Raw genomic sequence first — 27,991 nt, forward strand, 5'->3', positions numbered from 1 at the left:
TAAAATTAGACTGCTACCCACTTGGCTATAGTTTTATTATCCCTAAAGAATCAAAGGCCCCACAGAGGAAAACAGTACAAACACAACTGGTTTGGACCTTCACTTGAATTGAATCAAGGAACCTCATTCCCTTCTGAGCCACTGAGATAAGTGCGCCGAAATCAATCAGAAGCTCAGCATCCAAGAGCTGTGAGAGGCAGCAGAAGCGGAATAGGGGAGATGAGGACTCCTGGGACTTCTAAGAAGATCCTTCGCAATCTTCCTCGCAGTGTCCAGAGGCCTCAAGTTCCTTCCACTTAACTGTCTCGGAGTGCAGAAGCAGAGGAGAACCACCCAGCGGTGGTGACAGGCCTGATTGTGATGCAGAGAACGCTGAAGTCCGTGGTCGCAGGACTCAGAGGATTCTCACCACAGCGATGGTCGGCCCGAAAAGGCCGTTGGGGACAATGGAAGTGAAGAAATTGGAAGCCTCCGTGGGTTTTATCGATGCGAGAGGGCTCCTGAATACCTGTCAGGTAAAACACGCCCTGCAGTCAGCTCCTTAGCTTAGAAATCTTTGGAATCCTCTCAGCCCGCCGCGCCTCGCGGCCCTGGGGAACATCGTCTCAGCCGGTCACCTGGCTGGGGCTGCACCCCGGCCCTCGCGCCCGAACCCCGCTCTGCCCCCAGTTCCCCGCCCCCACTCACCCAAACCCTCCTCGCTGTTTTCTCCAGGCTCGCAGAAGCCGGCAATGCGCACCCGCGGGTCACGTGATGTGGTCACTCACGTGACAGGTCGGGCGTGATGTCATCACCGCGCGCGGGCGCCGGGACCGCGCCGGAGCCTCCGGGTCCGGGCGGCCGCGCTTGGGTTCTTCCCGGGCCGTCCGCTCGCCCCGCGCCCAGCCAACGGGCCGGAGCGCAGGTGAGTGGCCCGGGGGCGGCGGCCGACGCCCTTCCCTCCCGCCCCTCCCACTGTCGTCCCCTCTGGGCTAGGAGGAGTCTCCTGGCGTCCAGCGCCCCGACCTCCACCTGCAGGCTGTTGGGTAGGACCGCTTCGCTCCTCGCCCGCCGGGAAGGCGTCCCCTCCTCAATTCGACGCCGCCCAAGGCTTCCGTGGCGCAGCCGCTCCACCGGGAGGCTCGCGGGAGCCCTGGGCCAGGTCACCTCGGTGCGGAGGGCGGAGGTCGAGAACCCCGGGAGGAGACCGAGCCACGTTGGTGTCGCGTTGGTTTGACAGGCCGAGTCAGGTCGTAAACCCCCGAGAAGGTCTTCACCGTAAAGGGGGGGGGGGGTCTGTGCAGACCTTTCTCACATCTCCAGAGTTGAAACTAAGTTGACTTAAGGAAAATCTTTTTGAAAATCATCTTATGCTTTGATGAATCACCTTTTCTGTAAAATGAGTCTTGCGGAGTGGTTGGAGCGCTCATACAGTAATACGCTAACTAAACAGGAGTAGATGAGAATTTAGGATCTCGTTTTTCCTATTCGTATGAAATTATGGTTGTGAGTTGTGGACTCCTGAAAACCATAGATTGATTTTATTTTCTTGGATTCTTTCAGAAAGTTTTGGATTCCACATAAGACAGACTCTCTTAATAACCACCCCATTTCATTCTCCAGAAATTGTCCTGGAAGCAAATAAACAAAAATAGTGTGACTAAAGCCTGTCAACAACCACGAAAGTACCTCTTACATTGATTCTTTTTTATATGTAACCTATTGATATTACTGAGTTCATTTAATTAATGCATACAGGTGAACTTTACAAGTGACTGGCTATGGCCATAAAATTAGTAGTAGAGTTTTGATAGGTTTCTATCCTAGTAAGTCTCTCTCTCTCAGTATAGAAGAATTGCTGCAACATTGATTTGTTAATGCTGATTGATGTTTACTAATAGAGTAGGGAGACCTTTCTATAAAGAGCTTCAGTAGCTTAAGAGAAAGTTCATATATCGGCTTGCATGGATTCCATTATTCAGTATAGGTATTGGGTTCTCATTTGAAGTTTCACTTTAAGAAAAAGTCCAGGGCTTCCCTGGTGGCGCGGTGGTTGAGAGTCCGCCTGCCTATGCAGGAGACACGGGTTCGTGCCCCGGTCTGGGAAGATCCCACATGCCGCTGAGCGGCTGGGCCTGTGAGCCATGGCCGCTGAGCCTGTGTGTCCGGAGCCTGTGCTCCGCAACGGGAGAGGCCACAGCAGTGAGAGGCCCGCGTACCACAAAAAAAGAAAAAAGAAATCCAGATATAGTTGGAAGTCATCATAAATAATTATTTGTGTGCTTTCTTAGAAAAAAAGTTTATTTTACAGATACTGGCCTTTATTGCTCTAGGTTGAATATGCAGTTTTTCTTTTCTTGTGTTCTATTACTAACCATTTATTATACACTTGCTAGGAGAGAAAAAAATATATAAAACAGGGTCCCCACCCTCTAAATATTTACCTACTTAGTCTACTTAAGGGTTAGGGTTATATTAAAAATAGCGATGTCACACCATTAAGACATTTTATCTTCTCGTTTTATCATGTGAGACAGCAGCCTTGTGAAGATTGGCAGGAAATGTATAGCCTCTTTCTACTTACAGTACAGTTGCGTATTGATTACAATAAATGTCAAGTGGTTTGGGCACTCGATGATAATGGAATTCAGAGGAAGAAGAGATCATTTTTACTCGGGATAGTTAGTGGCTAGATTGTGTTGGTAATACCAGGAATAGGAGTGCTTCCTACTTGTAGATGTTTGAGTCTGATGGAGCCTCCTTAATTTGTAAAGCTAACCGAATATATTTAGTTTCTCCAGTCGTTCAAATATGCTCATTGTTGTGGGGTTTTTTTGTCTCTCGTACCTGCAGAATCCAAGGATCCCTTTCATTCTCTCTCCATATTGCCTGATGGGAGGCATTATGGCCCCCAAAGACATAATGACAAACACTCACGCTAAATCCATCCTCAATTCCATGAACTCCCTCAGGAAGAGCAATACCCTTTGTGATGTGACACTGAGAGTGGAACAGAAGGACTTCCCTGCCCATCGGATTGTGCTGGCTGCCTGCAGCGACTACTTCTGTGCCATGTTCACCAGTGAGGTAAGTGGTGAGTTATCTCCTCACAAGTGGAACCTCACACATGTCACTCCACAGTTGTCTCACTTCACTGAATAAAATAGTAGAAGTTTGATGTAATAGTGAATTTCTGTAGTATGATGTTAAGTGGGCCGACTCTGGATGAGTTCTGCCACTTGACTGTGCCTTAGTTTTCTCACCTCTGAATGAGGGATGATAGTAACACACAGTAGCATACGGTTACTGTTACAATTACTTGAGAAAATTACATATGACGTGCTTAGAACAATGTCTAGCATGTAGTAAAACAAATACTAGCTATTGGATTTTACTTACTGTATTTTTAATTTGTTTTCCTTCTTGTAAAGTTTAATATTTTAAAGTGAATACTGGGGAAGAGGGAGGGGGGAAGGAAAGAGGAGTGAGCCTCAGTCCTCATCGCATTCCTTCTAACAGTATGTGGAGCAAATCAGTCTTTATCCTACCAGTGAAGGCTTTAGAGTAAGTGCAAATGAGAGGGAGAGGGCTTAGTGCCTGACTGTGTGGGTGTGTGAAGTATCACCTAGAAAAAGATGCTGGCTCTGGAGCACAAGCCTTTAACAAGGGAATTAGAAACAGGTTGGCTTAGCAAGAAAAGAGGTAGTGCTCACAAAGTATTAGGAAAAAGACTGCCTTAGTAATTGCCTGGCAAGACAGCTAAGATGTGAAGGAGGCTGCTGGGTGAATCGTGAGGGACTCAGCTGAGTAGAGAGGAGCACTGCCAACCTCAGCTCCCTGAGGTCTCAAGTCTGATTTTTAAATTTTAAATAAATTGCCTTGATTTCTTTTTAAGCTTGAATGGTGAGTACACCACTGTTGATTATATCGTTTATCTCTACTTATATGTATGGCTGACATATTTCATTGCAGTAACACTTTTTAAAAAATCCTCTCAGCCACCAGTGTTTTATCAGTGCGGGTGTTGCTGGTGACCTGAGCGGGAGAGGTCGTGTCGTGAAAATGTCAGTAAGTGCCTTTTGTGGGCAGATGTGTTAGGTGGTTGTTGCGTCCCACTCACCCCACGGGTAGTTGTTTCCGTCTCATTTTACAAATGAGGAAATAAGGTCTCAGGTGCTAAGTGCCTTATAGCTTCTAAATGGTAGAGGGGATTTAATCCTAAATTAACTTAGCTTGATTCTAATTCTGATGTTCTAATTGTAAAGCCAGAGTCGTGTGTGATGCTGAACCAGTGCTCAGTCACATGGCTGGCAGGGAGAAAGCGGAAGCCTGACATGTCGCCCCAGCAGATTCAGGCTATTTTTTTTCTTTTTTGACTGAGTTGGGTCTTCGTTGCTGGTCGTGGGCTTTTCTCTAGTTGCGGCTAGTGGGGGCTACTCTTCGTTGCAGTGTGCAGGCTTCTCATTGCAGTGACTTCTCTTGTCATGGAGCACGGGCTCTGGGTGCACGAGCTTCAATAATTGCAGCACTTGGGCTCAGTAGTTGTGGCTTGCGGGCTCTAGAGCACAGGCTTAGCAGTTCTGGCTCACGGGCTTAGTTGCTCCGTGGCACGTGGGATCTTCCCGGACCGGGGCACGAACCCGTGTCCCCTGCATCGGCAGGCGGACTCTCAACCACTGCGCCACCAGGGAAGCCTGGAGACAATTTTTCTTTTTTTTTTTTTTTTTTTTTTTGTGCGGTACGCTGGCCTCTCCCGTTGCGGAGCGCAGGCTCTGGACGGAAGGCTCAGCGGCCGTGGCTCACGGGCCCATGTGGGATCTTCCCGGACCGGGGCACGAGCCCGTGACCCCTGCATCGGCAGGCGGACTCTCAACCGCTGCGCCACCAGGGAAGCCAGGAAGTTTGCACCTCTTAACCCCCCTCATCTATTTCACTCATCCTCCTATCCCCTTGAGGTTGTTTTTTTATTTATTGGAGTATAGTTGATTTACAACATGGTGTTAGTTTCACGTGTACGGCAAAGTGACTCAGTTACACGTGTGTGTTGTATATTCTTTTCAGATTCTTTTGCATTATAGGTTATTGCAAGATATTGAATATAGTTCCCTGTGCTACACAGTAGTTCCTTGTTGTTTACCTATTTTGTATATAGTCGTGTGTATCTCTTCATCCCAAACTGCTAATTTTCCCTCTCCCCCACTTTGGTAACCATAAGTTTGTTTCCTGTGTCTGTGAGTCTATTTCTGTTTTGTAAATAAGCTCATTTGTATCATTTTTTAAGACTCCATACAGAAGTAATGTCATATGGTATTTGTCTTTCTCTGTCTGATTTACCTCACTTACTATGATAATCTCTAGGCCCATCCATGTTGCTGCAAATGGCACAATTGTTTTTATTACTATTTTATGGCTGAGTAATATTCCATTGTGTGTGTGTGTGTACATATACACACACGTATATGTATACACACCACATCTTCTTTATCCTTTCATCTGTTGATGGACACTTAGGTTTCTTACATGTCTTGGTTATTGCAAATAGTGCTGCTATGAACATTGGGGTGCATGTATCTTTTCAAATTAAAGTTTTCATATTTTCCAGATATATGCCCAGGAGTATGATAACGCTATTTTTAGTATTTTAAGAACCTCCATACTGTTCTGCATACCCTTGCATTTAAGTTATTTAAAGGAGTGGTTCCAGAGACCTGGATTTTTTTTCTTTTATTTAACATCTTTATTGGAGTGTAATTGCTTTACAATGGTGTGTTAGTTTCTGCTGTATAACAAAGTGAATCACAGCTATATGTATGTATAGCTGAATAACAGCTATACATATACATATATCCCCATATCCCCTCCCTCTTGCCTCTCTCTCCCACCCTCCCTACCCCACCCCTCTAGGTGGTCACAAAGCACCGAGCTGATCTCCCTGTGCTATGTGGCTGCTTCCCACTAGCTATCTGTTTTACATTTGGTCGTGTATATATGTCCATGCTACTCTCTCACTTCGTACCAGCTTACCCTTCCCCCTCCCCGTGTCCTCAAGTCCATTCCCTACGTCTGCGTCTTTATTCCTGTCCTGCCCCTAGGTTCTTTAGAATCGTTGTTTTTTTTTTTTTTTTGATTCCATATATATGTGTTAGCATATGGTATTTGTTTTTCTCTTTCTGACTTACTTTACTCTGTATGACAGACTCTAGGTCCATCCACCTCTCTACAAATAACTCAATTTTGTTTCTTTTTATGGCTGAGTAGTATTCCATTGTATATATGTGCCACATCTTCTTTATGCATTCATCTGTTGATGGACACTTAGGTTGCTTCCATGTCCTGGCTATTGTAAATAGAGCTGCAGTGAACATTGTGGTACATGACTATTTTTGAATTATGGTTTTCTCAGGGTATATGCCCAGTAGTGGGATTGCTGGGTCATATGGTAATTCTATTTTTAGTTTTTTAAGGAACCTCCATACTGTTCTCCATAGTGGCTGTATCCATTTACATTCCCACCAACAGTGCCGGAGGGTTCCCTGTTCTCCACACCCTCTCCAGCATTTATTGTTTGTAGAGTTTTTGATGATGGCCATACTGACCAGTGTGAGGTGATGATACCTCATTGTAGTTTTGATTTACATTTCTCTAATGATTAGTGATGTTGAGCATCCTTTCACGTGTTTGTTGGCAATCTGTATATCTTCTTTGGAGAAATGTCTGTTTAGGTCTTCTGCCTATTTTTGGATTGGGTTGTTTGTTTTTTTGATATTGAGCTGCATGAGCTGCTTGTAAATTTTGGAGCTTAATCCTTTGTCAGTTGCTTCATTTGCAAATATTTTCTCCCATTCTGAGGGTTGTCTTTTCGTCTTGTTTATGGTTTCCTTTGCTGTGCAAAAGCTTTTAAGTTTCATTAGGTCCCATTTGTTTATTTTTATTTTCATTTCTCTAGGAGGTGGGAGAGACCTGGATTTTAGGTTCAGTTCTCTTAGTAATTCTGTGTGAACCCTGGTGACCATCTAACCTCACTAGGTTGTCTGTAGAACAGAGTGATTGAACTTGATGGCTTGTTCGTTCTCTTCCATCCCTAAATTGCTCCTTAAATGTGGTGCAACTGAAAGAGCACAGGGTGAGGCAGGAGGCCTGGCTTTGATCTGTTGCTTCTTAGTTGAGGCCTTGGTTAAGTCACATAACTTCTCTGAACCTTAGATCCTTTATGTCTTAAAGGGCAGTAATATAGGACCTAACTGCCTTACCAGGTTGCTGTGAGAATCCGATGAAATAATAGTAAATGAGAGGCAACCTGAAATATTGTAAAGCAAATATTAATGTGAAATATTACAGTTGCTCTAAGTTATTACATAGTGACCTCATTTACATATTTAAGCTATTTGGCTAATGGGAATATAGTTTATTGACTAAGAAATTCCTGACATAAATGTACTTATATGTTTCTGTCTGTAAATACTTATACCGTGTTAAATGTTAGTAAAATGTTTTTCCAAAATAATGTACTGGTGACTTTTCCTATTGTTAGGGATTTATTTTGGCTTTGGCTTTGGTAGAGAATACTTTCTGATTATTATTCTGGGCTGATGATAAAGACATTTAGTTCATAATGGACATGCACTGGAATTTTGTAAGTAATTGGAATTTCTAAACTAAGGTTACAATCTCGTAAAATTTTTGTAAGGTAATCAGTTTTCAGATAGTTTACTATCCTGGAAAACTGAAGATTTCTACCCTTAGCTAAACCATTTTCTATGATTATCTGGCCTCAACTATACTCATAACTCCAAGGATATAGTCTAGACTAAATGTACTGCCAGTAATTCGGTAATCCCAAAAGAGAGTCAACCCAGTATTTGAAAAAGTATCAAACAATCCTGTTGTCTTCAGTGGTACAGCAGAAGCCCTGTCAAGATGACCTGTGTGTAGTCTGGGGACAGATAGGACAGTGCTGGCTCATCCTGGAGGGTCTGGAGCTGGAACTCCTGGGGCATCTACAAGCATGAAACCTCAGTGAAGTTTGTGTTTCATCTTAAAAGCTCATGGACACTAGTGGCATGCTCACGGCAACTTTTGGTTCTATTTGGTGTTACGTCTGTATTTGTTTTAATATAAAAGCAGCATTTTAAATTATTCACAAATAAAATCAATATTCCAGGAAGGTGTCACCTCTGTATCTTCTTGGGTTACACATAGCTCCCCCCTATTTGAAAAGCTACAAATATATGCCGTGTTTGCTTTGTACAAATGAAACAGAATAGTTGATCTTTTTTTTTAGATCTTTCAGCACATAAGACAAAAATAGGATTTGAATTCCCAAAGCATAAAATTTCTAATCTGATTCTTAGGCGTTGAGCCAGGGTTCCTCCAATATTCAGTTAATATTGTTAACGTCCCTTCAAGCTCTTGTATATGAGACTCTGCCTTAATCTTGTGGAATTATAACCACCATGATTTCATACCCTTTGAACTTTCAGCTTTCAGAGAAGGGGAAACCGTATGTAGATATCCAGGGTTTAACTGCCTCGACCATGGAGATCCTGTTGGACTTTGTGTACACGGAGACCGTGCATGTGACGGTGGAGAATGTCCAGGAACTGCTCCCTGCAGCCTGCCTGCTTCAGCTGAAAGGTACAGATGCTAAAGTCGTTTGTGCCACAGTGACCCTGGAGATGTTTAAAATTCGTGATGTAAACTTAATTGTGAAAATTAAGGAGACAGACTGTGGGCCTCATGTTTACTGCCCATAGCACAAAAGTTGAGATTTCAATTGTGGTATAGAGTAGCCTCCAAATGTGAGTGTTTGGCTCTTTGGAAGAGAGCATTTACTGTGTGTTTTTTAAAAAGTGGAGGAGGGGATAATAGATGCCTTTCCTTCCATGTATGTGCACAACAGTCCTGCAGGGAAACACAGAAAACTGATACGCGTCATTGCCTCTGTGGAAGGGAACTAGATAGCCAGGTGGGTAGGGAGGCTAGGGGGACTCTTCACATAAACCCTTCTGTACCTTTAATTTGTTGAATCATATAAATTATCTATTAAAAGTTTAAACTGACACACAAAAATGAAAGTGTAAAGTTTTCACAGGGTTGGAGATGATCCCCTTGCAGTTCCCAGCCCGTCTGTCCTAACCTCCAGTTCTGTTTCTGTTATTTTCAGTTTTTGATACATCATTGAAGCAGTGTGAAGTTTTTGCATTAGTGCACAGCTCTAACATTAATTTTATACTCTGAGCTTTTCAGTTAGACAAATATGAGATTGTTATCAGTATCTCCTATTTTTCCTTCACTGGAGTCTTTCAGTAAGTTTTCATGTGGAGTAGAAATTAGGTACACTATGCTAAATTAAGGTGGTTTTATAGCTTGATTCCCAAGAGCTTTATAGGCATGTTTGTTTAATTGTGGCGGTGTCCATAGAAGCAGTTTGTCTTGCCGTACTTGTTCTAATGCAGCAGCAGACATTTGTAAAGTCCTTGCAGAAGACCACACAGCACATAAGACAAAAATAGGATTTGAATTCCCAAAGCATAAAATTTCTAAACTGATTCTTAGGCCTTGAGCCAGGGTTCCTCTGATACGACATGGAGATGTTGTGATCCAAGAATATAGGCCCATCCACCTGGCCGAGTGTCCTCAAGGACTCACTGTCTTTGTCCGTCCTAGGCGTGAAGCAAGCCTGCTGTGAGTTCTTGGAAAGCCAGCTGGACCCTTCTAACTGCCTGGGTATCAGGGACTTTGCGGAAACTCACAACTGTGTTGATCTGATGCAAGCGGCGGAGGTTTTTAGCCAGAAGCATTTTCCTGAAGTGGTGCAGCATGAAGAATTCATCCTTCTCAGTCAAGGGGAGGTGGAGAAGCTCATCAAGTGTGATGAGATCCAGGTACAGACTTGGCTTGGCACTAGCTCTCTTCAGGACTGGGCCAGAAGAGCAGAAGGCAAGGCGGAGTGGTTGTGCTTCTAGCAGGGTCCATATTCAGCTCTAAGGTTTCATTAAATGTCCCGGAAATTACATGCCAAACGTATTTGCCTGTTTATGGCAGGGAGTTCGCTACCTCCCTCCATGAAATTCGTCATCCCAGCAGTTAAGAATCACTATTAAACAGTATGGAATAAGCATTTTATTTTATTTTATTTTTTTAATTTTTATTTTTTTGCGGTACGCGGGCCTCTCACTGCTGTGGCCTCTCCCGTTGCGGAGCACAGGCTCCGGACGCGCAGGCTCAGCGGCCACGGCTCACGGGCCCAGCCGCTCCGCGGCACGTGGGATCCTCCCGGACCGGGGCACGAACCCGCGTCCCCTGCATCCGCAGGCGGACCCTCAACCACTGCGCCACCAGGGAAGCCCTGGAATAAGCATTTTAAAACATGTACCAAGAATGTCTTCCTATATAGCTGTCGCCATGCCAGGTGCTGGGGAGACAGGAGTGCAAAAGAGACAGTCTTGTTTCCAGAGAATTCACGGAGTAGTAGTGGCGACAATCAGGAAGACAAAAATGATGACTGAGTGTCAGGAGAATAATGAGCCTATTCAAGGGGAGGAAATTCCATAGAGGAAAGGAGAAAACCTTCTGGATTTAAACAGGATCGTAAAGGAAGTGCATCAGAAAGGATGGGGCAGCAGGTTGGAGATGGTGAGCCGGAGGCAGCTCATCAGCGCCGGTGGGAGTAGAGGGCCCTGCGGACCGGGCGTTGAAGCGGTCGGGTCCCGCCTCTGTGTGCCAGAGCGCCCAGGGACGCGGCCCAGCAGGGAGCGAGGCTTCATCCTCCACGGAGCGGCGGTTGCCTGTGGATCTGTAGTTAGGCTGGGAGCTGGAGTGAGCGCGGCGGCGGCTGTGCGTGTCGCCGCAGCCAGGCATTCCTCTCCAGTGCTCCAGCCCTCTGGTTAGGAGCTTCTGGAAGACACCCCGCAGAGCCAAGTGCTGGGGAGGAGTCCACCTGTTGGGTTTGTTTTCCCCAGAGAGGAGACATTCGATTCTCTAAGGAGGCTAAGAGTTCTCTTATTTTTTTTTTTCCTCTCTCACTCTCCTGAGATAATAATGAGAAACCACTTTAAACGTTTATTTATTTATTTGGCTGCGCCAGGTCTTAGTTGCAGCACACGGGCTCTAGTTCCCTGAGCAGGGATGGACCCCGGGCCCCTGCGTCGGGAGCACAGAGTCTTGACCGCCGGACCGCTGGGGAAGGACGGCATTTGTGAATCTTGTTTAATTCTCCGAACTGCGTCCAGTTTTCAGGGGAGGAAACGGGCGCTGTGATTAGAGTTCACCCTCGCGTGGCCGCCCGTCTGCGCCCACAGTCTGCTCTCCTCACCACGGAGCTGGGAGCTGTGTCTCTGTTTGACCAGATCTGGAAGTAGTCACAGCAACCATTTATTTTAGAACAGTGGAGACTGGGGGATAAAACGGGATGGAACAGGGAGAGCAAACAACTGACCTCTGCAGAAGTTGCGATGAACTCTTCGGTACAGTCTGCCTTAGTGTCCAGCGAGACTGGCCTTTGCTTTTCTTCAGCAAATGACATTTTTTCTCTTTCATATACCAGCCAGAAACAGGAACCAGATGTCTGGCCCCGGGGCTAACACTTCCTCTGGACCATGTAAAACAATAGTACTTGAAACAATGGACGCAGTGTGTCACGTTGTTTAAAACAACACGGGCTTCAGGGTCACACTGGGATTTGGGCTTGGCTGTGTGACACGTGTCCCCTAACCCCTGACCTTCAGATCCCTCTCCTGTAAAATGTGAATAATAGTCCTACTTAGTACGTAGGGCTGTTGTGAGCATTAAATAAGAATGTCAGTGCCTGATACATAAACGAAGTCTCTGGGAAAATTCATTATGGAGAATATTTTCTCCATAGTGAAGCATTAGTGTTGGGGGTTTTTCTTCCCAGTTTAGCTGTTTCTCTGCAATTCTAGTTTATTCTGTCCTCAGTAAGATCAAGGATCTCTGATCATGATTGAAAAACCCCATTTTAAATGGATATATCTAATTTAAACCTAGAATGTGTCGGAGTCTAGCGCGCAGCTGTTCAGAACTGTTAGCCTGTCATCCTTGCCTTTAACCAAAGTTTATTTAAAAAATCATGACCACCCTTCTGCACCCTCACCTGCATGTAATCTGAGAGTAGGCTGGGTTAGTTTGACCTCCTACAAATTTGCTTACACAGATTCTGTCATCACTGCCGTAGTCTAAGCATCATCACCTTTTGCCTGATGCACCAGAGTAGCCTCTAACTGGCCTCCCGGCTCTTAGCCCTTCTAAACTGCCCTTCCGTGGCTCTCGGAATAATCTTTACCAGACATCCGTGTGGCCCAGCACTGGCCTACTTGAAGCCTGTTAACGGTTTAGAGTGAAATCCGGTCTCCTGGTGCTCTGTGTACTTCTCCAGCTTTTGCTCTTTTTTGTCCCCTCCCTCATTCATTCTGCCACACCAGCCTCTGTTGTTTCCCAAGCTGTCCAATAGAAAGTTCTGTGAAGATGGCAAGGACCTGTGTCTGTGCTGTCCAGTTCACTGGCCACTAGCTACAGGTGGCTGTTGAGCACTTGAAATGTGGCCAGTGTGACTGAGAAGCTGAATTTTTTTTTTTTTGGCCACGTTCATTTTTATTAAGGACAGACTTTTGGGGTTTGGGGGGTTTTTTTTAGCCGCACCACACGGCTTTCGGGATCTTAGTTCCCTGACCAGGGATCGAACCTGTGCTCCCTGCAATGGAAGTGTGGAGTCGTAACCACTGGACCTCCAGGGAATTCCCGAAGCTGAATTTTTAACTTAACTTCCTTTTAATTAATGTAGATGTAAATAGCACACGTGGCTCATGGCCACCGTGTTGGACAGCGCAGTTGTAGGGCTTTTCCAAGTGCTTTCTGTCTGCCCCGAGGCTAACTGCTACTCTTCCATCAGGTTTAAACCTATTGCTCCTACAGGGAGGCATTCCCTGTCCCGTCAGCCTAAATGAAGAAATCTCGTGTTATTCTGTCTCATAGCCCCTGTACTTTTCCTATGTGGTACCTAATGACAGAATGGGATTGTTTGTTTTTCTGATTTAACAATTATCTCCCCACTTAAGAGGAAGGTTCATGTCTGATTTGTTCACCATTGTATAATTACCCTCCACAGTTCCTGGCACTAGTAGGTGTTTGGTAAATCCATCAAATGAATGAACATTCTGAAACATTCTCTGTATTTTCAGTTCTTGAGAGAAGGGCACAGAGTGACGTCCTTGTCTGGGCACTGTCACACTCTGAAAGTTATCTCAGAACAGACACACTCTAGGGGCTGATGGAGGGACACGGGCCTAGTCCTCAGGTGTCAGTCTTGGGGAGGTACTAGGTGTTACTGTACCTTGTGCTTGTCCAGGGATGTAATGTAGGTTTTCTAGGGTGTGTCTTATCCAGTCTGTCATATGTAGCTTAGACCTAAGTTCCCCAAATGATTAATTATATGTGTCATCTCAAATAGCACGGTGCCTAAGACAGAGTAGTTGCTCAAATACTAATTGATGGTGCTTTGAAGACCCTGCACTCTTTACGATGCCGTAAGGGAAGTTCCTGCTCACAGCCTTGGCTGAGGGGTCCGAGAGTGAGCGTGGAGGTCCTTAGACAACACCTATGAATATAAGTTATTTTAGGAGCCTGTTTCAGGGTCTTCCCTGGTGGCATAGTGGTTAAGAATCCGGCTGCCGATGCAGGGGACACGGGTTCGAGCCCTGGTCCGGGAAGATCCCACATGCCGCGGAGCAGCTAATCCCGTGCGCCACGACTACTGAGCCTGCGCTCTAGATCCCACGAGCCACAACAACTGAGCCCACGTGCCACAACAACTGAAGCCCATGTGCCTAGAGCCCGTGCTCTGCAACATGAGAAGCCACTGCGATGAGAAGCCCACGCACCACCACGAAGCCTAGCCCCTGCTCGCTGCAACTAGAGAAAGCCCGCATACAGCAACGAAGACTCAACACAGCCAAAAATAAAAATAAAATAAACAAATTTTTTTTAAAAAAGAGCCCGTTTCGAATAGGGCAGCAGATTCCCCCTTCCCCTGCTGAAGTTTCAGAAATGACCAGAAAAAAATTCAGGAATGGGGAAAATTCTGAATTAAAAGCCGATTTGTGACTGATGGTCTATTAGGTACTCTCTCTCTCAGATTTTTTTCTCACCCAATCTGACTATAACTCTCTTCATGATCTCAGCAAGTTGTGTCTGAAACGATTGTTCTCCCAAGAGCCTGCTTATTTCTGGGAGATGGGAAATAATGGTGGCGGGAATGGGGCGGGAAGGGAGGTTGCAGAGCAGCCCCACGATGTGGTCACGCACTCGCAGGTGGATTCTGAAGAGCCGGTCTTCGAGGCCGTCATCAACTGGGTGAAGCACGCCAAGAAGGAGCGCGAAGAGTCTTTGCCGGACCTGCTGCAGTACGTCCGCATGCCCCTGCTGACCCCCAGGTACATCACGGACGTCATCGACGCCGAGGTGAGCCACACAGGGCCCAGGACTGTGGGCGTCTCTCGCAGCTTCGTGTCCTGAACTCAGAACTGGTCACCTCGGAGGGGGCCGTCCTGGGGAGCCCGTCCCGGGGGGCCTGGGGCAGGGAGTCTGCAGGCGGTCGCTTGGCCCGTCAGTCTCCTGGCAGAAATGAAAGTCTATGGCTGAATTTAATTTTGTGCTTTGTTGTCTTTTCATTTTACACGCTCCTCAGTGTTTTGCATAAGCAACATTGGATGATAAATTTTGTCCCCTTCTCTGTTAAACAGAAAGTGTTCTGAACTGCCTTGGAAAAGATACTTTGCTTACCTAGTCTCTATTTTTGCCTTCTGCTGAGGCCAGCGTGAAAGGAGTTTGATGCATTTATTGGGTTGGCCAAAAGTTTCCTTCAGTTTTTAAGTAAAAATAAAAGACACATTTTTCATTTTCACCAGGAACTTTCTTGAACAATGTATTCACCGTTTTGTTCCACTACCTTCTGCCGTTTTTCAGGCAACTGCATAATTCCATCTTCCCAAAACTTTTTATCTTTTTGAGCAAAGAACTGTTCCAGGTGCATTTTACATTATTCCAGGGAATTGGAATTTTTTGCATTAAGAGAATTTTGTAAAGACCAAAATAAGTGGAGATCTGAAGGTAAAATGTCTGGCAGGTGAATCAGAACTTCCCAGCCAAGCTGTAACAGTTTTTGCCTGGTCATCAAAGAAAAATGCAGCCTTGAGTTATCCTGATGGAAGATTATGTGTTTTCTCTTGACTAATTCTGGACGCTTTTTGTCGAGTGCTGCTTTCAGTTGGTCTAATTGGGAGCAGTACTTGTTGAAATTAATCATTTCGTTTTCCGGAAGGAGTTCATCATAGAGGACTCCCTTCCAATCCCACCATATACACAACATCACCTTCTTTGGATGAAGACCGGCCTTTGGTGTCGTTGGCTGGTGGTTCATTTCGCTTGCCCCACGATCTCTTCCGTTCCATATTGTTGTACACTATCCACTTCTCATCATCCGTCACAATTGAAAAACGGAACGTTTTTGTTACCTTTCAGTAGAGAATCGCTTGCGGTAATACGGTCAAGAAGGTTTTTTTCCATTTAATACTGAACCCAGACATCAAAGCAATTCACATAACAAAGTTGGTGCAAATGATTTTCATTGCTTGATTTCGATAGTTTGAGTATATTGGCTGTCTCCCGTGTGGTATAACGTTGATTTTCTCAATGAATGTCTCGATTTGATCACTATCAACTGGTCTGCCAGACCGTGGAGCATCGTCCAGTGAGAAATCTGCAGCACGAAACTTCGCAAACCACCTTTGACCCATTTTATTAGTCACAGCACCTTCTCCATACACTACACAAATCTTTTTCTGCGTTTCAGTTGCGTTTTTAACCTTTCTTGAAATAATAAAGCATAATATGCCAAGAATGTTGCTTTTTTTCTTCCATCTTCAGTATTAAAATGGCTACACAAAAATTCACCAATTTTGATAAGTATTTTTTTAATGCACACTGATATGACAGCTGTCACAATACAATCTAACAAAATTGTTTCGAATGAAGTTAAAGACAGCTAAGGGCTACTAGAGCCAGCTTACAAGAAAACCGAACTTTTTGGTCAACCCAATAATATCAACTTGGATCATATCGTGTTTGTTTTTAAGTGTTTGTCCAGCGTGAGATCTCGGTGGTGCGTTTTCTGACCTTCACCATGCGCATTACTGGACAGCGCCCTGCGGGCCGCTGATCTGTAATGTGTAGGTGAGGCCCGGACTGGACGGGCGGCGCATGCACTCCTGCTTCTGGCCCAACCCTGGTCTCTTTGGAAGTTAATTACAGACACAGCTTTGCAGTCGTTCGCATTAGAAAAGATGCCAGTGGTTAGTGTCACATCTCAAACTCTTTGCCTCCTGTTTGTATTTCTTCCTTATCGTCCACTCAGGTTCCTCTCACATACCTTTGAATCATGTAACGTCTATTCAAAAAATCTTTTTTTAATCATTCCAGAAACCCGCAGCATAATTATTACCAGCAGCCCTCCTGGAACCACAGGGCTTTGGAAACTGGTTTTCTGTGTTAAGAATTTAATTCTTTATATGTGCCATTTATGCTTTTATTAGAGGTGGCCTGCAGCTCACTCTCCTACCTGCTGTATTTCAGCCTTTCATCCGCTGTAGTTTACAGTGCAGGGACCTCGTTGATGAAGCAAAGAAGTTTCATCTCAGGCCTGAGCTGCGCAGTCAGATGCAGGGACCCAGGACAAGGGCGCGTCTAGGTAAGCTGGCATCTTGTATTAATTGTGTCAACTTGTAGAAGTTCCTTTACCACCCTGAGCTTTCTTTCCTATAAACCAAGGATATCTTTCCTTCTATTTCACATAACTCTTTGGATTACATGAGATAAAGTGTGTGAAAGCACTTCATAAATTGTCAAGTATTACACAACATAAGTTATCACTGTATTTCAGTATATTTGGAGCCTGTGAATTAGAAAGATCTCAAGTGCCATGCAGTGAGTAAGTGGTCTGCTTCCCCCACCTCCGCCCTTCTTCACGTGCAGAGAAACGAGGAAGGGGAAGCAGCAGCGTGGTGAAGTGTAGAGGAGTCCAGGGTGGCCAGAGGCAATGGCATGCGGTGGCCAAGGGCCTGGACTTGAGCCAGACTGAGGCTTGGGTGCGGGTCCCCATTTACCGCTTGCCGGGTGTTCAGCAGGAAACTCAGCCTCTCTGTGTCAGTCACCTCATCTGTAAAATGGGGGTCATCATAGCTCCTCCCTTGAAGGTTGCCGTGAAGAGCAAGTGAAAGGCTGAGAACGGCTCGCGGCACACGTGAGTGCTGTGCACGGAGGCTGTCATGTCAGCAGACAGACCTGGGTTCGGGTCCCAGCCCAGCCGGTGACTGGCTGGTTGTGAGCCCGGGCAGGGCGTCCACTTGTCTGAGCCAACGCTTTCGCCTCTGAAATGAGGACACTAACGTCTTATCACACTGGTTGTTGTGGAGGCTCAATGACATCACGCGTGTAAGATGCCTGACGTTGCAGCTGGCACGTAATCTGTGCTCAAATCTTACGTCGCTTCCATTTCACTCTCCCAGGATCCTAGATACTGTATGTAATAGCATTTCATAGGTTATAAATTATTCTGTGTATATGGGGTGCTATCTTGTTTTTATCACTTCCTATTTTTGCTCTTATCAGACTGGAGTCATGTGTGCTAAGGTGTTAATTGATCATTAAGCCTTTCATTGATAGATTTAAGTAGAATGATGATTTATCTCATTTTTTAATGGCATAAGTAGTACATATCTGTAGAAGTTTTAGAAATACAGAGAAGCGAAAAATAGATAAATGAGTCATCCATAATTCCACCACCCAGAGATACTACTTTTTGTTATTGTTGTTTTTATTTTTTATTTTTTATTTTTTTTTATTTTTTTTTATTTTATTTATTTTTTTGTGTGTGTGGTACGTGGGCCTCTCACTGTTGTGGCCTCTCCCGTTGCGGGGCACAGGCTCCGGACGCGCAGGCTCAGCGGCCATGGCTCACGGGCCCAGCTGCTCCGCGGCATGTGGGATCTTCCCGGACCGGGGCATGAACCCGTATCCCCTGCATCGGCAGGCGGATTCTCAACCACTGCGCCACCAGGGAAGCCCTGTTATTGTTGTTTTTAAAGGGATACTGTTCTGTTAATTCCTGGGAGATGACAAAATGTGATCTGTATCGCTTGTTATATACAGAGATATGTAATCAACACAAGATAAATTGAAAAAATACAAAAGGAAATTTTTTTAAAAAAATTGAAGGACTAAGTGAAAAATCATGAAAATATTAGAAGAAATTATACGAAAATTACTTGTATAACTTCTGGGTGGGAGCCTTTTTTTTCTATTTTTAATTGTGGTAAAATATACATAACATAAAATTTACCATCTTCTCCATTTTAAGTGTAAAGATCAGCAGTGTTAAACACGTTCACACGGTTGTACAACCCGTGTCCAGAACTCTTCTCATCTTACAAAACTGAGATTCTGTATCCATGAGAGAGCAACCTCCCTTCCCTCTACTCCCCTTTTTAACTAAAATAGAAAAACCTACAACTCTTCAAGGTTACTTGACTGCATCAGTTTTGGGGGTTTTTTTGTTTTTTTTAATTGATGGCAAAAGACGTAAAGTCAATAGACGGGGACTGGGAGAAAATATACTCAATATGTATGACAAAAGGTTAACATTTCTACTGTAAAAAGAACCCATATGTATCAACAAGAAAAAGAGCAGTGACCCCACAGAAGGCGGCATGGGAGGCACACAGGTAGCACACAGAGGAGGATGGGTGACGGAACACCGTGCGCTTATAAGATGCTCCACTAGGAGGTCTGGAACTGCAGATTAGAACAAGGTAGTCAGTAGAGTTTAAAACGGGCACACCCTGTGTGTCCCACCTCCGGGAATCTGTACTGTAGAAACAGTGTGTCAGTATAGCAATAAGCACATACGAGGAAAGATATATGCATAAGAACGTTTACTATAAATTGCTGCTATCCAGAAAAAAATGAATACAACCTGAATGCCAAGTAAAGGGGGATTCATGGTTGACGGAATTATAGCACAGCTGTACCATGGAATGTCACGAAACTGTTAAAAGCATTGAGTCAGATACACGTAAGATTAATTGTGTACACTGAGTGGGGGAAAAGAAAGAGGCAACAACTCCTATATATGTGTGTTTGCCTGAGCATAAACAAACGGTATGTATACAGGATAAACACTAAACCTTTAGTAAAGTGAGATTGCGGGGGAATATTAACTACTAGTGTTTTGTTTATTTACCTCTATGCTATTACCATAAGCTTACAGAGAAAACAACAAATATATATTCTGTAAGTAGCAGGTGAGCCAGTGATGTAGTGGAAAGAACCTGGCACTAGGAGATAAGACATTTCGCTTACTTTAATTTTTTACTCCCAGTTCTGTTAGTCTACTAACGTGCTGTTTGAACTTGGAAAAGTCCTGCAGCTTCTCTGGATTACCATTTCTTCTTCTGCATATGAAAGGAGTTCAGTTCAGCCACTAGAGTTCTTTCCAGTACAGAAGATGTGTTTCTTTGTTGTAGAGCCAGAAGTGTCCCAGCCAGTACATAATTGCTTGTTAAATCGAACTAAGTCCAATGAAAATTTGTGTGAACCACTAAACGCGGAAGGTTCTTTAGAGTGCATATCCTGCTTTTCTTTGAACAGGCAGCAGAAAGCTCCTGCTTGCTCAGAGAACTTGCTTATTGTCCTGACCTTGAGGGATTAGAATATGCTTCTACATGCCCTCATAGTCTTGAGGTCGTTTTTTCAAAAGTTCTAGGAAGGAAATAATGAAACTGTTCCCTACTAGAGTCTTAATTTAGCGTCTCCACGTTAGTACCTTAGAAGCAAATTGTTCCAGCCGGCCTGTCCTCTGCCTGCCTCTATCCATAGAGTTGCTGAGTCAGTTACCAGGATGATGGCTCTTTGCATACAGCAGAAGCAACTTAAATATGCAGCTGAGGAAAAATAGCATGCCAGATAATGTGTGGGGATTTTGTTTTAACTGTTAATCTTACCCATTACTCTCTCATAAAAGATGTAATAGAAATTGTGGTTCCTGCTTTGTCACTGGCTTCTTTTCTGAGCACATGGAAATGTCGGTCCCTGAACCTGTTCTTAGCAGTCCTGCAGCCTGTCTGCACTTTCCTCCAACAAAGCACCCCAGCGCACACACGTTCCCCTCCTCCCCCACAAAACAATAGTGAGGTGGCACAGTGGGGAGGCCTCGTGTGAGTACTGGGCCTTTTCACACTGCTCTTACCAGGTGTTTCAGACACATTTTCCTCATCATAAAGATAAAAATCTAACTTGACAAGTGCCCCCATTCCTTGGCAGAGAACAAACAGGCTTCCTTCTGGTCAGCCCTTTCCCTGGCTCTTTCTCACATTAGTAAGTCTGCTGGAGTAGTGGTCCCAGCTGAGGGTCCAAAGACAGTGAAACCCTAGGAGTTCCTCTGAGGGAGGAAGACTTTCTAGGCACAAAGCAATAGAAGAAGTTGCAAAAGAAAAGGCCAGTGTACTTGACTAAATAAAAATCATGTACAACATTGTAAGACAAATCAGGAAAATAAATCTGCTGCAGCCACAGCAAAAGGTTAAAGTCATTTGCATGCAGAGAGCTCATAAAAATGCATGCAAGAAAGAAACACTAGAGACTTGAGTGTACGGCTCATAGAAGGGGAGTCCTGCTAAATATACGGGGCGAGATTCAGCCGGAGTAGTTATAAAGTCTTAGTAGTGATGAGGCAAGAATTAAAACAATAAATACAATTTTTTGCCTACCAAAGTATCAAAGAATAAAAAAACAATACCAGTGCTACAGAGAGTAGAATGGAATGGCACCTTTAGAGTGTTGGTGGGAATGGAATTTGTTTCAACCTCAGTATCTTATAATATAGATCAGAAGATTTCTTTAAGGTTCATGTTCTTCACTAGGCAGCCCTCCCATTACTGTGTTAAGAAAATGACTGGGAAAAGTTTCATATTCAAGGATGTTTATCATAGGATTATATGTGATTATTTATAACCCCAAATCATGAACTCCTGAAATGCCTAAGAATTTTAAAATCATATATTAAAGGATTTTGTTAATATCTTGAGAAAATGAAATAAAAACAGGATGCACTACAATATGGTCCCATTTATGTTTTATATTTAGAAACAAAACTGGAAGGAAATAATCTTATGTTTTGGTGTGTCTTTGTATTGTGGAATTATAGCTAAATTTTTTTCATAACACTTTCTTTTTAAGCTTTTTAACAGTGAAAATGTATTTTATATATTATATGTTTTATAATCACAAGACATAAAATTCTTAAATCTTTTTAACCGAAGGGTGGGTAACACGTGAGTGAGGATGACAGTCATACTAGCCCTTGAGTTATTTTTTAAACTTTTTAAAAGAAAATCATTTTTGTGCTAGAAAAAGCTACCCAGGCTAAACAGACATCAGAATTGACTAAAATTACATGTTTTCAGTGTTAAAACACTGGCCCTCTCATCCTTATCAAAAGCTCTGTTGGCACTGACATGAACTCCTCCAGCCGCAGTGGGGAAGTTAACCACTTAAACTAACATGGCAGGCAGTCTTTCAAAACACAGGATCTTTCAGGGAAAGTAATGAAAAGAGGCCTTCCTTGCAGAGAGGTTCGGATACCCCAGCCTCTAGGGGTCTGGGAGCCCCAGGGTTCAGAGCCATAAATCGCTGAGCGACTCACGCTGACACCCTGTCCACGTTCCTCTGTGGATGCAGGGTTACCAGGACGTTTACCGAGAAACTTGCAGCCAACAGGAGTGCTATTGGTCCTCCAGATTTTGAAATTAAAGCTGAAAATCAATGGTATTTTTTTAAAGGTGCGAAGCGTAGAAAATCCCTCGGTTGTTGTGGGTGCTTTCGGGAGTCATCGCTGTCTCACCTCCTCTGCTCAAGTCGGGGGAGAAAGGGGCAGACGGTGGGGAAGTGCTGCCAACGCAGGCGCTGGCCTCCCCCGGCTTGTGGGGGTTTCAGAAATAAAATCTGCATCATAAAAGAGGGCCCCTTGTTCAAGTGCCTTGTTTTCTAAAAGGAGTTGGCTGCTCACCTTGGAGGAGGGGCCACGTAGTTCGATTGGCGAGTTCACAGACAGGCGCCCTCTCAGAGGGGGAGGTTAAAGTCCGTGCTTTATGTGTGGGCTTAAGAAAAATTTCAAACATGTATAAAGACAGAATAATATAAGGATTTCCCCCATACCTATTGTCCACTTTCAACAATTATCAACTCATAGCCTGCGTATTTTGAAGCAAGTCCCAGAAAGGATAAAATTCCATCCATATATTATGCTTGTGTGTGTATCTAAAAGATAAGAAACACACAACCAAGTATTTCTTTTCATCAGATATCAAGTACACATACACACTTCCTCAGTTTTCGAGTAATTGATTTTTTCTTTGTTTTTGACACTTCAGTTGCTCCAATCAGGATCCAGACAAGGCCCACACATTACACTGAGTTCATAGCACTCTTTCGTCTCTTTTATTTTATTTTGAAACTTTATTTTTTTCCACATATTTTTTGCTGGGCTTTAATTTATTTATTTACTTGTGGCTGCGTTGGGTCTTCGTTGCTGCGCGTGGGCTTTCTCTAGTTGCGGCGAGCCGGGGCTAGTCTTCGTTGCGGTGTGTGGGCTTCTCATTGCGGTGGCTTCTCGTTGCGGAGCACGGGCTCTAGGTATGAGGCCTTCAGTAGTTGTGGCGCGCAGGCTCAGTAGTGGTGGCGCACGGGCTTAGTTGCTCCGCGGCATGTGGGATCTTCTTGGACCAGGGATCGAACCCGTGTCCCCTGCATCGGCAGGCGGATTCTTAACCACTGTGCCACCAGGGAAGTCCTCTTTAGTCTCTTTTAATCCATAGTTCTTTCCCTCCTGCTTTGGTTTTCCTCTGCGATTTATCTGTTGGAGAAACCTGTAGAATTTCCCACAGTCTAGATTTTGTTGGCTGCATCCAGGTAGTCTCATTTCCTGTATTTCCTGTAAACTGGTGGTTAGACTAGACGCTTGATAAGAGTCAAGATTCAGCCTCAGTTTTCCGGCGGGAATACTCCGTGAGTGATGGAGGCAGGCTTCCCGCTGAGTGTTATGCAGCGGTACTGAGCTTTCCCCTGACGGTCATAGCAGCTGCGGGTGATCGTCACAGCCGTGACTTCATTAGGGGCTTGTCTGTATTTCTTGTCGGTTTAAAGGTACTACATTTGCTCTTTCAAGTCCAGGCCAACAGAATGCCCTCCTGGTGACTGAATTTCCCTAAATGCTCCGGCGAAGTGCTCTCTCCAGTAGCACAAGACACGGGGGATTTCCTCCGAAGAAACATTGTCAGAGTCATGTTATCCAAACAAGTCCTTTGGGGAAGGGGACAGTATAAGAGCTGTCAAAATGTCTTGTTTGGGAAAATAGGAGAGAAAAAGACTCCCTTTAAAAGGCTACTCTTATGATTACCTGGCAGTTTTGATGAATTAGCAGGGAATGGGGTCGTATAGTTGGCTAATTTGGAAATATAAAAGTCATGGAAAAGATTTTTTTAATCTATCATTTGGTTCCTAAGCCACAACTCTCAACTTTTTGGGGACAAGGTTAGGAGAGCATTCTTTGCCATCACAAAAAAACTCCCCTTTTGAGTTTTACCGGGTGAGGAGGGCAGAGGGAGCTCCTCCAGCCTCCAACCTGCACTCGGAGCCTGTTGTGACATCAGCCACAGTTGTCTAGATGGGTTGAAATGGTGTAGGGTGTGTTCAAGCTTGCCTTCCAGAGTTTTAATGTTGTTCAGAAATTTAAATTTCAGAGACTCAGGTTCTCAGGAAGAAATAATTCCCTATCAGGCAGCCTTATGATGACTCTCCTATTTCAGATGGCTTCTCTGGGCTGCAGAGAACAAGGGACCGTAGCCCTGTTTCTCCTTCTCCTTCGCCGTGAGGAGTTACCCAGCAGCGATGGGGGAGTGACCTCTCTCCTTCTCCCTTGTCCTCAGGAGCCAACGAAGTGCTTCTGGTGGTCGGGGGCTTCGGAAGCCAGCAGTCTCCCATCGATGTGGTAGAGAAGTACGACCCCAAGACTCAGGAGTGGAGCTTTCTGCCAGTAAGTAGCGGTGGAACCAAGCCTGGGGAGAGAGCGTAAATGCAGTCCCTGACTCCAGATCGTAACTCGTCCAGCCCTCAGAGTAGAAAAGCCCGGCAACAGCATCATGTCCCTTCAACAGCTAGTTACAGTAGTTAGTTACTGGCTAATTAGACATCAGAAATATTAATGGCCCTGTGTCAAGTTACACTCAGCTGGCCGCTACCATTCCCGCGCCTTCCCGAGCTGCCTCTGCAACTCCCGGGGTGCTCCCCTCGTGCCCTGTTAACCTGAACACTGTGTTAAACCGTGCTAAGCTGAACTGGCGTACAGTGGAACTTGGAAGTTTGTATCTCTCTCCTTCGGCGTGTCTCTGTTTCAGTGCTGAATGAACAATAGTAATTCTGAGAAAACTTTTAAATCTTTTGATCGTTTCTCGTAACTTTTCGGGTCTTTGCGTCCTGGCCTTTAGATGGCACTGTGGTAATAGCTTTCTACTTTATGGAAGGATATCGGTGTTTAGCCCAGTGCCTGCCTTATGGAATAGAAAGGAATTGGATACTGGATAGCAGAAGGACATTAGGTCCTTTGGAAGCCTTAGAAGGAGGCAAATGTACAGAAGGCCTTAACCTTTAAGAGCATCACAACAAGCAGGAGGTTTTCATCCAGACGGCAGATGAGCCTCTGCTCAGAAGGCTCCACAGTGACAGGTGAAGACGCAGAGGTGCACAGACAAAAACAGCAAGGACAGCAAAAGGTGAGGCCTGAGACTGGCATGACTGAAATGACAGAGGCACTTCTTCTCTCCCGAACCCTAGAGCATCACTCGGAAGAGACGCTACGTAGCCTCCGTGTCCCTTCACGACCGGATCTACGTGATTGGCGGCTACGATGGCCGTTCCCGCCTCAGCTCAGTGGAGTGTCTAGACTACACAGCAGACGAAGATGGGGTCTGGTATTCCGTGGCCCCTATGAATGTCCGACGAGGCCTGGCTGGAGCCACCACCTTAGGAGGTAGGCTGGTGCACAGGGCAGTGTTTGCATTTGGGGGTGGCCGGATCGGGTTTCATACCTCTCTAAGAAATGTGGAGGCTACTGGTAACATCGGATACGCCTTTCTGCTTTCGGAAATACTCATGGGTGTTTCAACGCTGACAGCAGAGTTGGTAAATCAAGTTCCAGTGTGCCGAGTGGGGAGTTGGCACTAGTTGTATTTTTGCAAATTCCCATCTAATCTTGGAATGTTTCTGAAGATTCCATTTTACCCCGTTCTTTTTACATGTCTCGATTGTGCTGTCCTCTTTAAAAAGGACTTAATTGACTTATCCCTTAAAAAACACTTGTTTTTGCCCCTAAACATTGGAAAGAGTTGTGGGAGATTTGTAGAGAAAAGAGTTATTAGCAGGCTCTCGTTCCCTAATAGCTGTGACTTGTTCATTCTGAGCAGATATGATCTATGTCTCTGGGGGCTTTGACGGAAGCAGGCGTCACACCAGTATGGAGCGGTATGACCCCAACATCGACCAGTGGAGCATGCTGGGAGACATGCAGACGGCCCGGGAAGGCGCCGGCCTCGTGGTGGCCAGCGGGGTCATCTACTGCCTAGGTGTGCGGGCTGGGACGCGGGGAGACTGATGGGCGGTAGCCTCGGGGTGGGATCCTTTACCAGAATGAAGTTCGCAGACTTCCTTCCACTAAAACCCCGGGCTGTCGCACTATATTTTTCATTAACTGGGATTCTCCTTTTCATGGAAGCAGGAAACAGGGTACTGGCAGATTTCTCCTGGGATTATTGGAACCCTTGAGGGAGAACTGGAACCAAAAGACTTAGTGGAAACACTGGAGAAAGGCAGAGTGGGAATATGGGCATATGGACTTATGGCTCTTTCTGGAGTGGCCTCTGCTTTGTCTTTCAGGAGGGTATGATGGCTTGAATATCTTAAATTCAGTTGAGAAATATGATCCCCATACAGGACACTGGACTAATGTCACACCGATGGCCACCAAGCGCTCTGGTAAGACCAGTCAGATCGGGGGGGGGGGGGGGGGGGGGCAGCAGACAGAGCTGTCCAAACCTTGTACGTGCGGGAGGGGGCAGCCCCAGGCCAGGCATCGGACCAGGCTGCAGCCCCGGCTTCGCTGGAGACAGAGGGACACGTGAGCCAGGTCCACTCTCCCCCAGCCTGTTGTCTCTCAATACAGTGAGACTAAAGGCAGCCTAAACTTCGACTAGGGTACAATTTGAGGGCGAAGGCTTCCTGTCTTACTCGTTTTTTGTATCTGGGCCCCTCCCTGCATCCTAGCAGCCAGTCCAGCTCTGTGCACGTGGTGTGCACTGCCTGAGGGAATGTGCGTGTGCAGCAGAGGGGCTTCCTGAGCCCCCAGGCTGGGGTACAGTAAGGAGAGCACGCTTCCTCTGGGCAAGATGTGCTCCAGAGCCAGTCACAACCCCTTTCCTCCCTTTATTGCCTCCTTTTTTCCACTTCCTTCTTTTCTCCTGATAAGGGTTGGGCTGTGAATTAACAAAGGTGAAGATGACGGCCAGTTCAAGAGGTTTTTACAGGCGGGCAACCTGTGCTGGACTAGATTCTTCCAGGCCTGTCTGGCCCCGTCCCCATCCCTCGGCCATTCTGGAATTCAGCTAGCCGTCAGGGACAGTGTTTTATTTGTAGAATTCAGATCCTGAGTTCAGCAGTATTCATTTGCTGTACCTTTTCTTCCCCAGGTGCGGGAGTAGCCCTGCTGAATGACCATATTTATGTGGTAGGGGGATTCGATGGCACGGCCCACCTGTCTTCTGTCGAAGCGTACAACATTCGCACCGATTCCTGGACAGCGGTCACTAGCATGACCACCCCGCGGTGTTACGTCGGGGCCACGGTGCTCCGGGGGAGACTTTATGCGATCGCCGGGTGAGGCTTAAACCAGGCATCCAGGGCGGTGTGATCCGAGCCGCATCCGGGGTGGAGATGGGGTTTAGTTCGGGAGGGAGAGGCTCGTGTGGGAGGGGGCCATGTGGCTGCAGAGCTCAGTCCCGCCTCTTCCCCCTCAGCTACGACGGGAACTCCCTGCTGAGCAGCATCGAGTGCTACGACCCCATCATCGACAGCTGGGAGGTCGTGACCTCCATGGGAACCCAGCGCTGCGACGCTGGAGTGTGTGTTCTCCGTGAGAAGTGACCGGTCTGAGAGACAGTTTGCAGGGAACCAAGGATGCTTTGCAGAATGCCTGTTTCCCACTGTGTGCACAGGGTGATTACAGGCACCAGTGCCGCGATGATTGTGCTTATTGGACCCCTCGCGCTGGCGGTTGTCCCCGAGGAGGGTGGGCAGCAGACCGTCAAGGGAGGGGACTGCACGCTGAGTGGGTGGGAGAGGCCAGAGCACCTCTCCTCCGGGCCGCGGGGGCACTTTCTCCTCGTTTGTGACTCAGCGTGTGCACTGGGGAGGATATACATTGAAGTTGTGCCTCGCGTGTTGCAGAGAATTAAGGTGAGTATGAGCGCCGGGCTGTGGGCAGTATCCAGCCTCGATGATTGGAAGGGTACCAACTCTTGTTTTACAACAATAAATATCTTTCCTAGTCTATAGGCAGCAGGGGCAACACAGTTCCGTTCTGGAGGAAAACAGAGGGAAGAGCCCTGTCAAAACTTTGGGGGGTGCTTCCCTGGTGGCGCAGTGGTTGGGAGTCCGCCTGCTGATGCAGGGGATGCGGGTTCGTGCCCCGGTCCGGGAAGATCCCACGTGCCGCGGAGCGGCTGGGCCCGTGAGCCGTGGCCGCTGCGCCTGCGTGTCCGGAGCCTGCGCTCCGCAACGGGAGAGGCCGCAGCAGTGAGATAAGTGAGAGGCCCGTGTACCGCAAAAAAAAAAACCCCAA

At 45.9% G+C, this 27,991-nt stretch overlaps 1 protein-coding gene and 1 long non-coding RNA gene across 4 annotated transcripts; one reads left to right on the forward strand and one right to left on the reverse strand.

Annotated features, from left to right (window-relative positions):
* On the reverse strand, positions 1-766 carry LOC131753833 (uncharacterized). The gene is made up of 2 exons (XR_009334928.2): positions 688-766; positions 1-508 (listed from the first exon to the last, which is right to left on the reverse strand). It is a non-coding gene; the product is annotated as an uncharacterized lncRNA (long non-coding RNA).
* On the forward strand, positions 418-27,702 carry KLHL12 (kelch like family member 12). 3 transcript variants are annotated; one of them, XM_059059373.2, is made up of 12 exons: positions 418-511; positions 2,823-3,066; positions 8,460-8,613; positions 9,646-9,863; positions 14,305-14,454; positions 16,624-16,738; positions 24,030-24,136; positions 24,934-25,129; positions 25,563-25,721; positions 26,032-26,130; positions 26,841-27,027; positions 27,168-27,702. In XM_059059373.2, the coding sequence occupies exons 1-12, from the start codon at positions 447-449 to the stop codon at positions 27,292-27,294; spliced, it is 1,821 nt and encodes a 606-aa protein (XP_058915356.2). In that variant the 5' UTR covers positions 418-446; the 3' UTR covers positions 27,295-27,702. The 3 variants fall into 3 exon arrangements, with proteins under 3 accessions (XP_058915356.2, XP_058915298.2, XP_066882588.1); XM_059059315.2 differs by lacking the exon at positions 418-511 and adding an exon at positions 715-904 and having other exon boundaries at positions 2,833-3,066; XM_067026487.1 differs by lacking the exon at positions 418-511 and adding an exon at positions 796-1,229 and having other exon boundaries at positions 2,833-3,066.
* The last annotated feature ends 289 nt before the right edge of the window (positions 27,703-27,991 follow it).

Source organism: Kogia breviceps, chromosome 1 (assembly GCF_026419965.1).
Source record: "Kogia breviceps isolate mKogBre1 chromosome 1, mKogBre1 haplotype 1, whole genome shotgun sequence".
NCBI classification, from domain to species: domain Eukaryota; kingdom Metazoa; phylum Chordata; class Mammalia; order Artiodactyla; family Physeteridae; genus Kogia; species Kogia breviceps.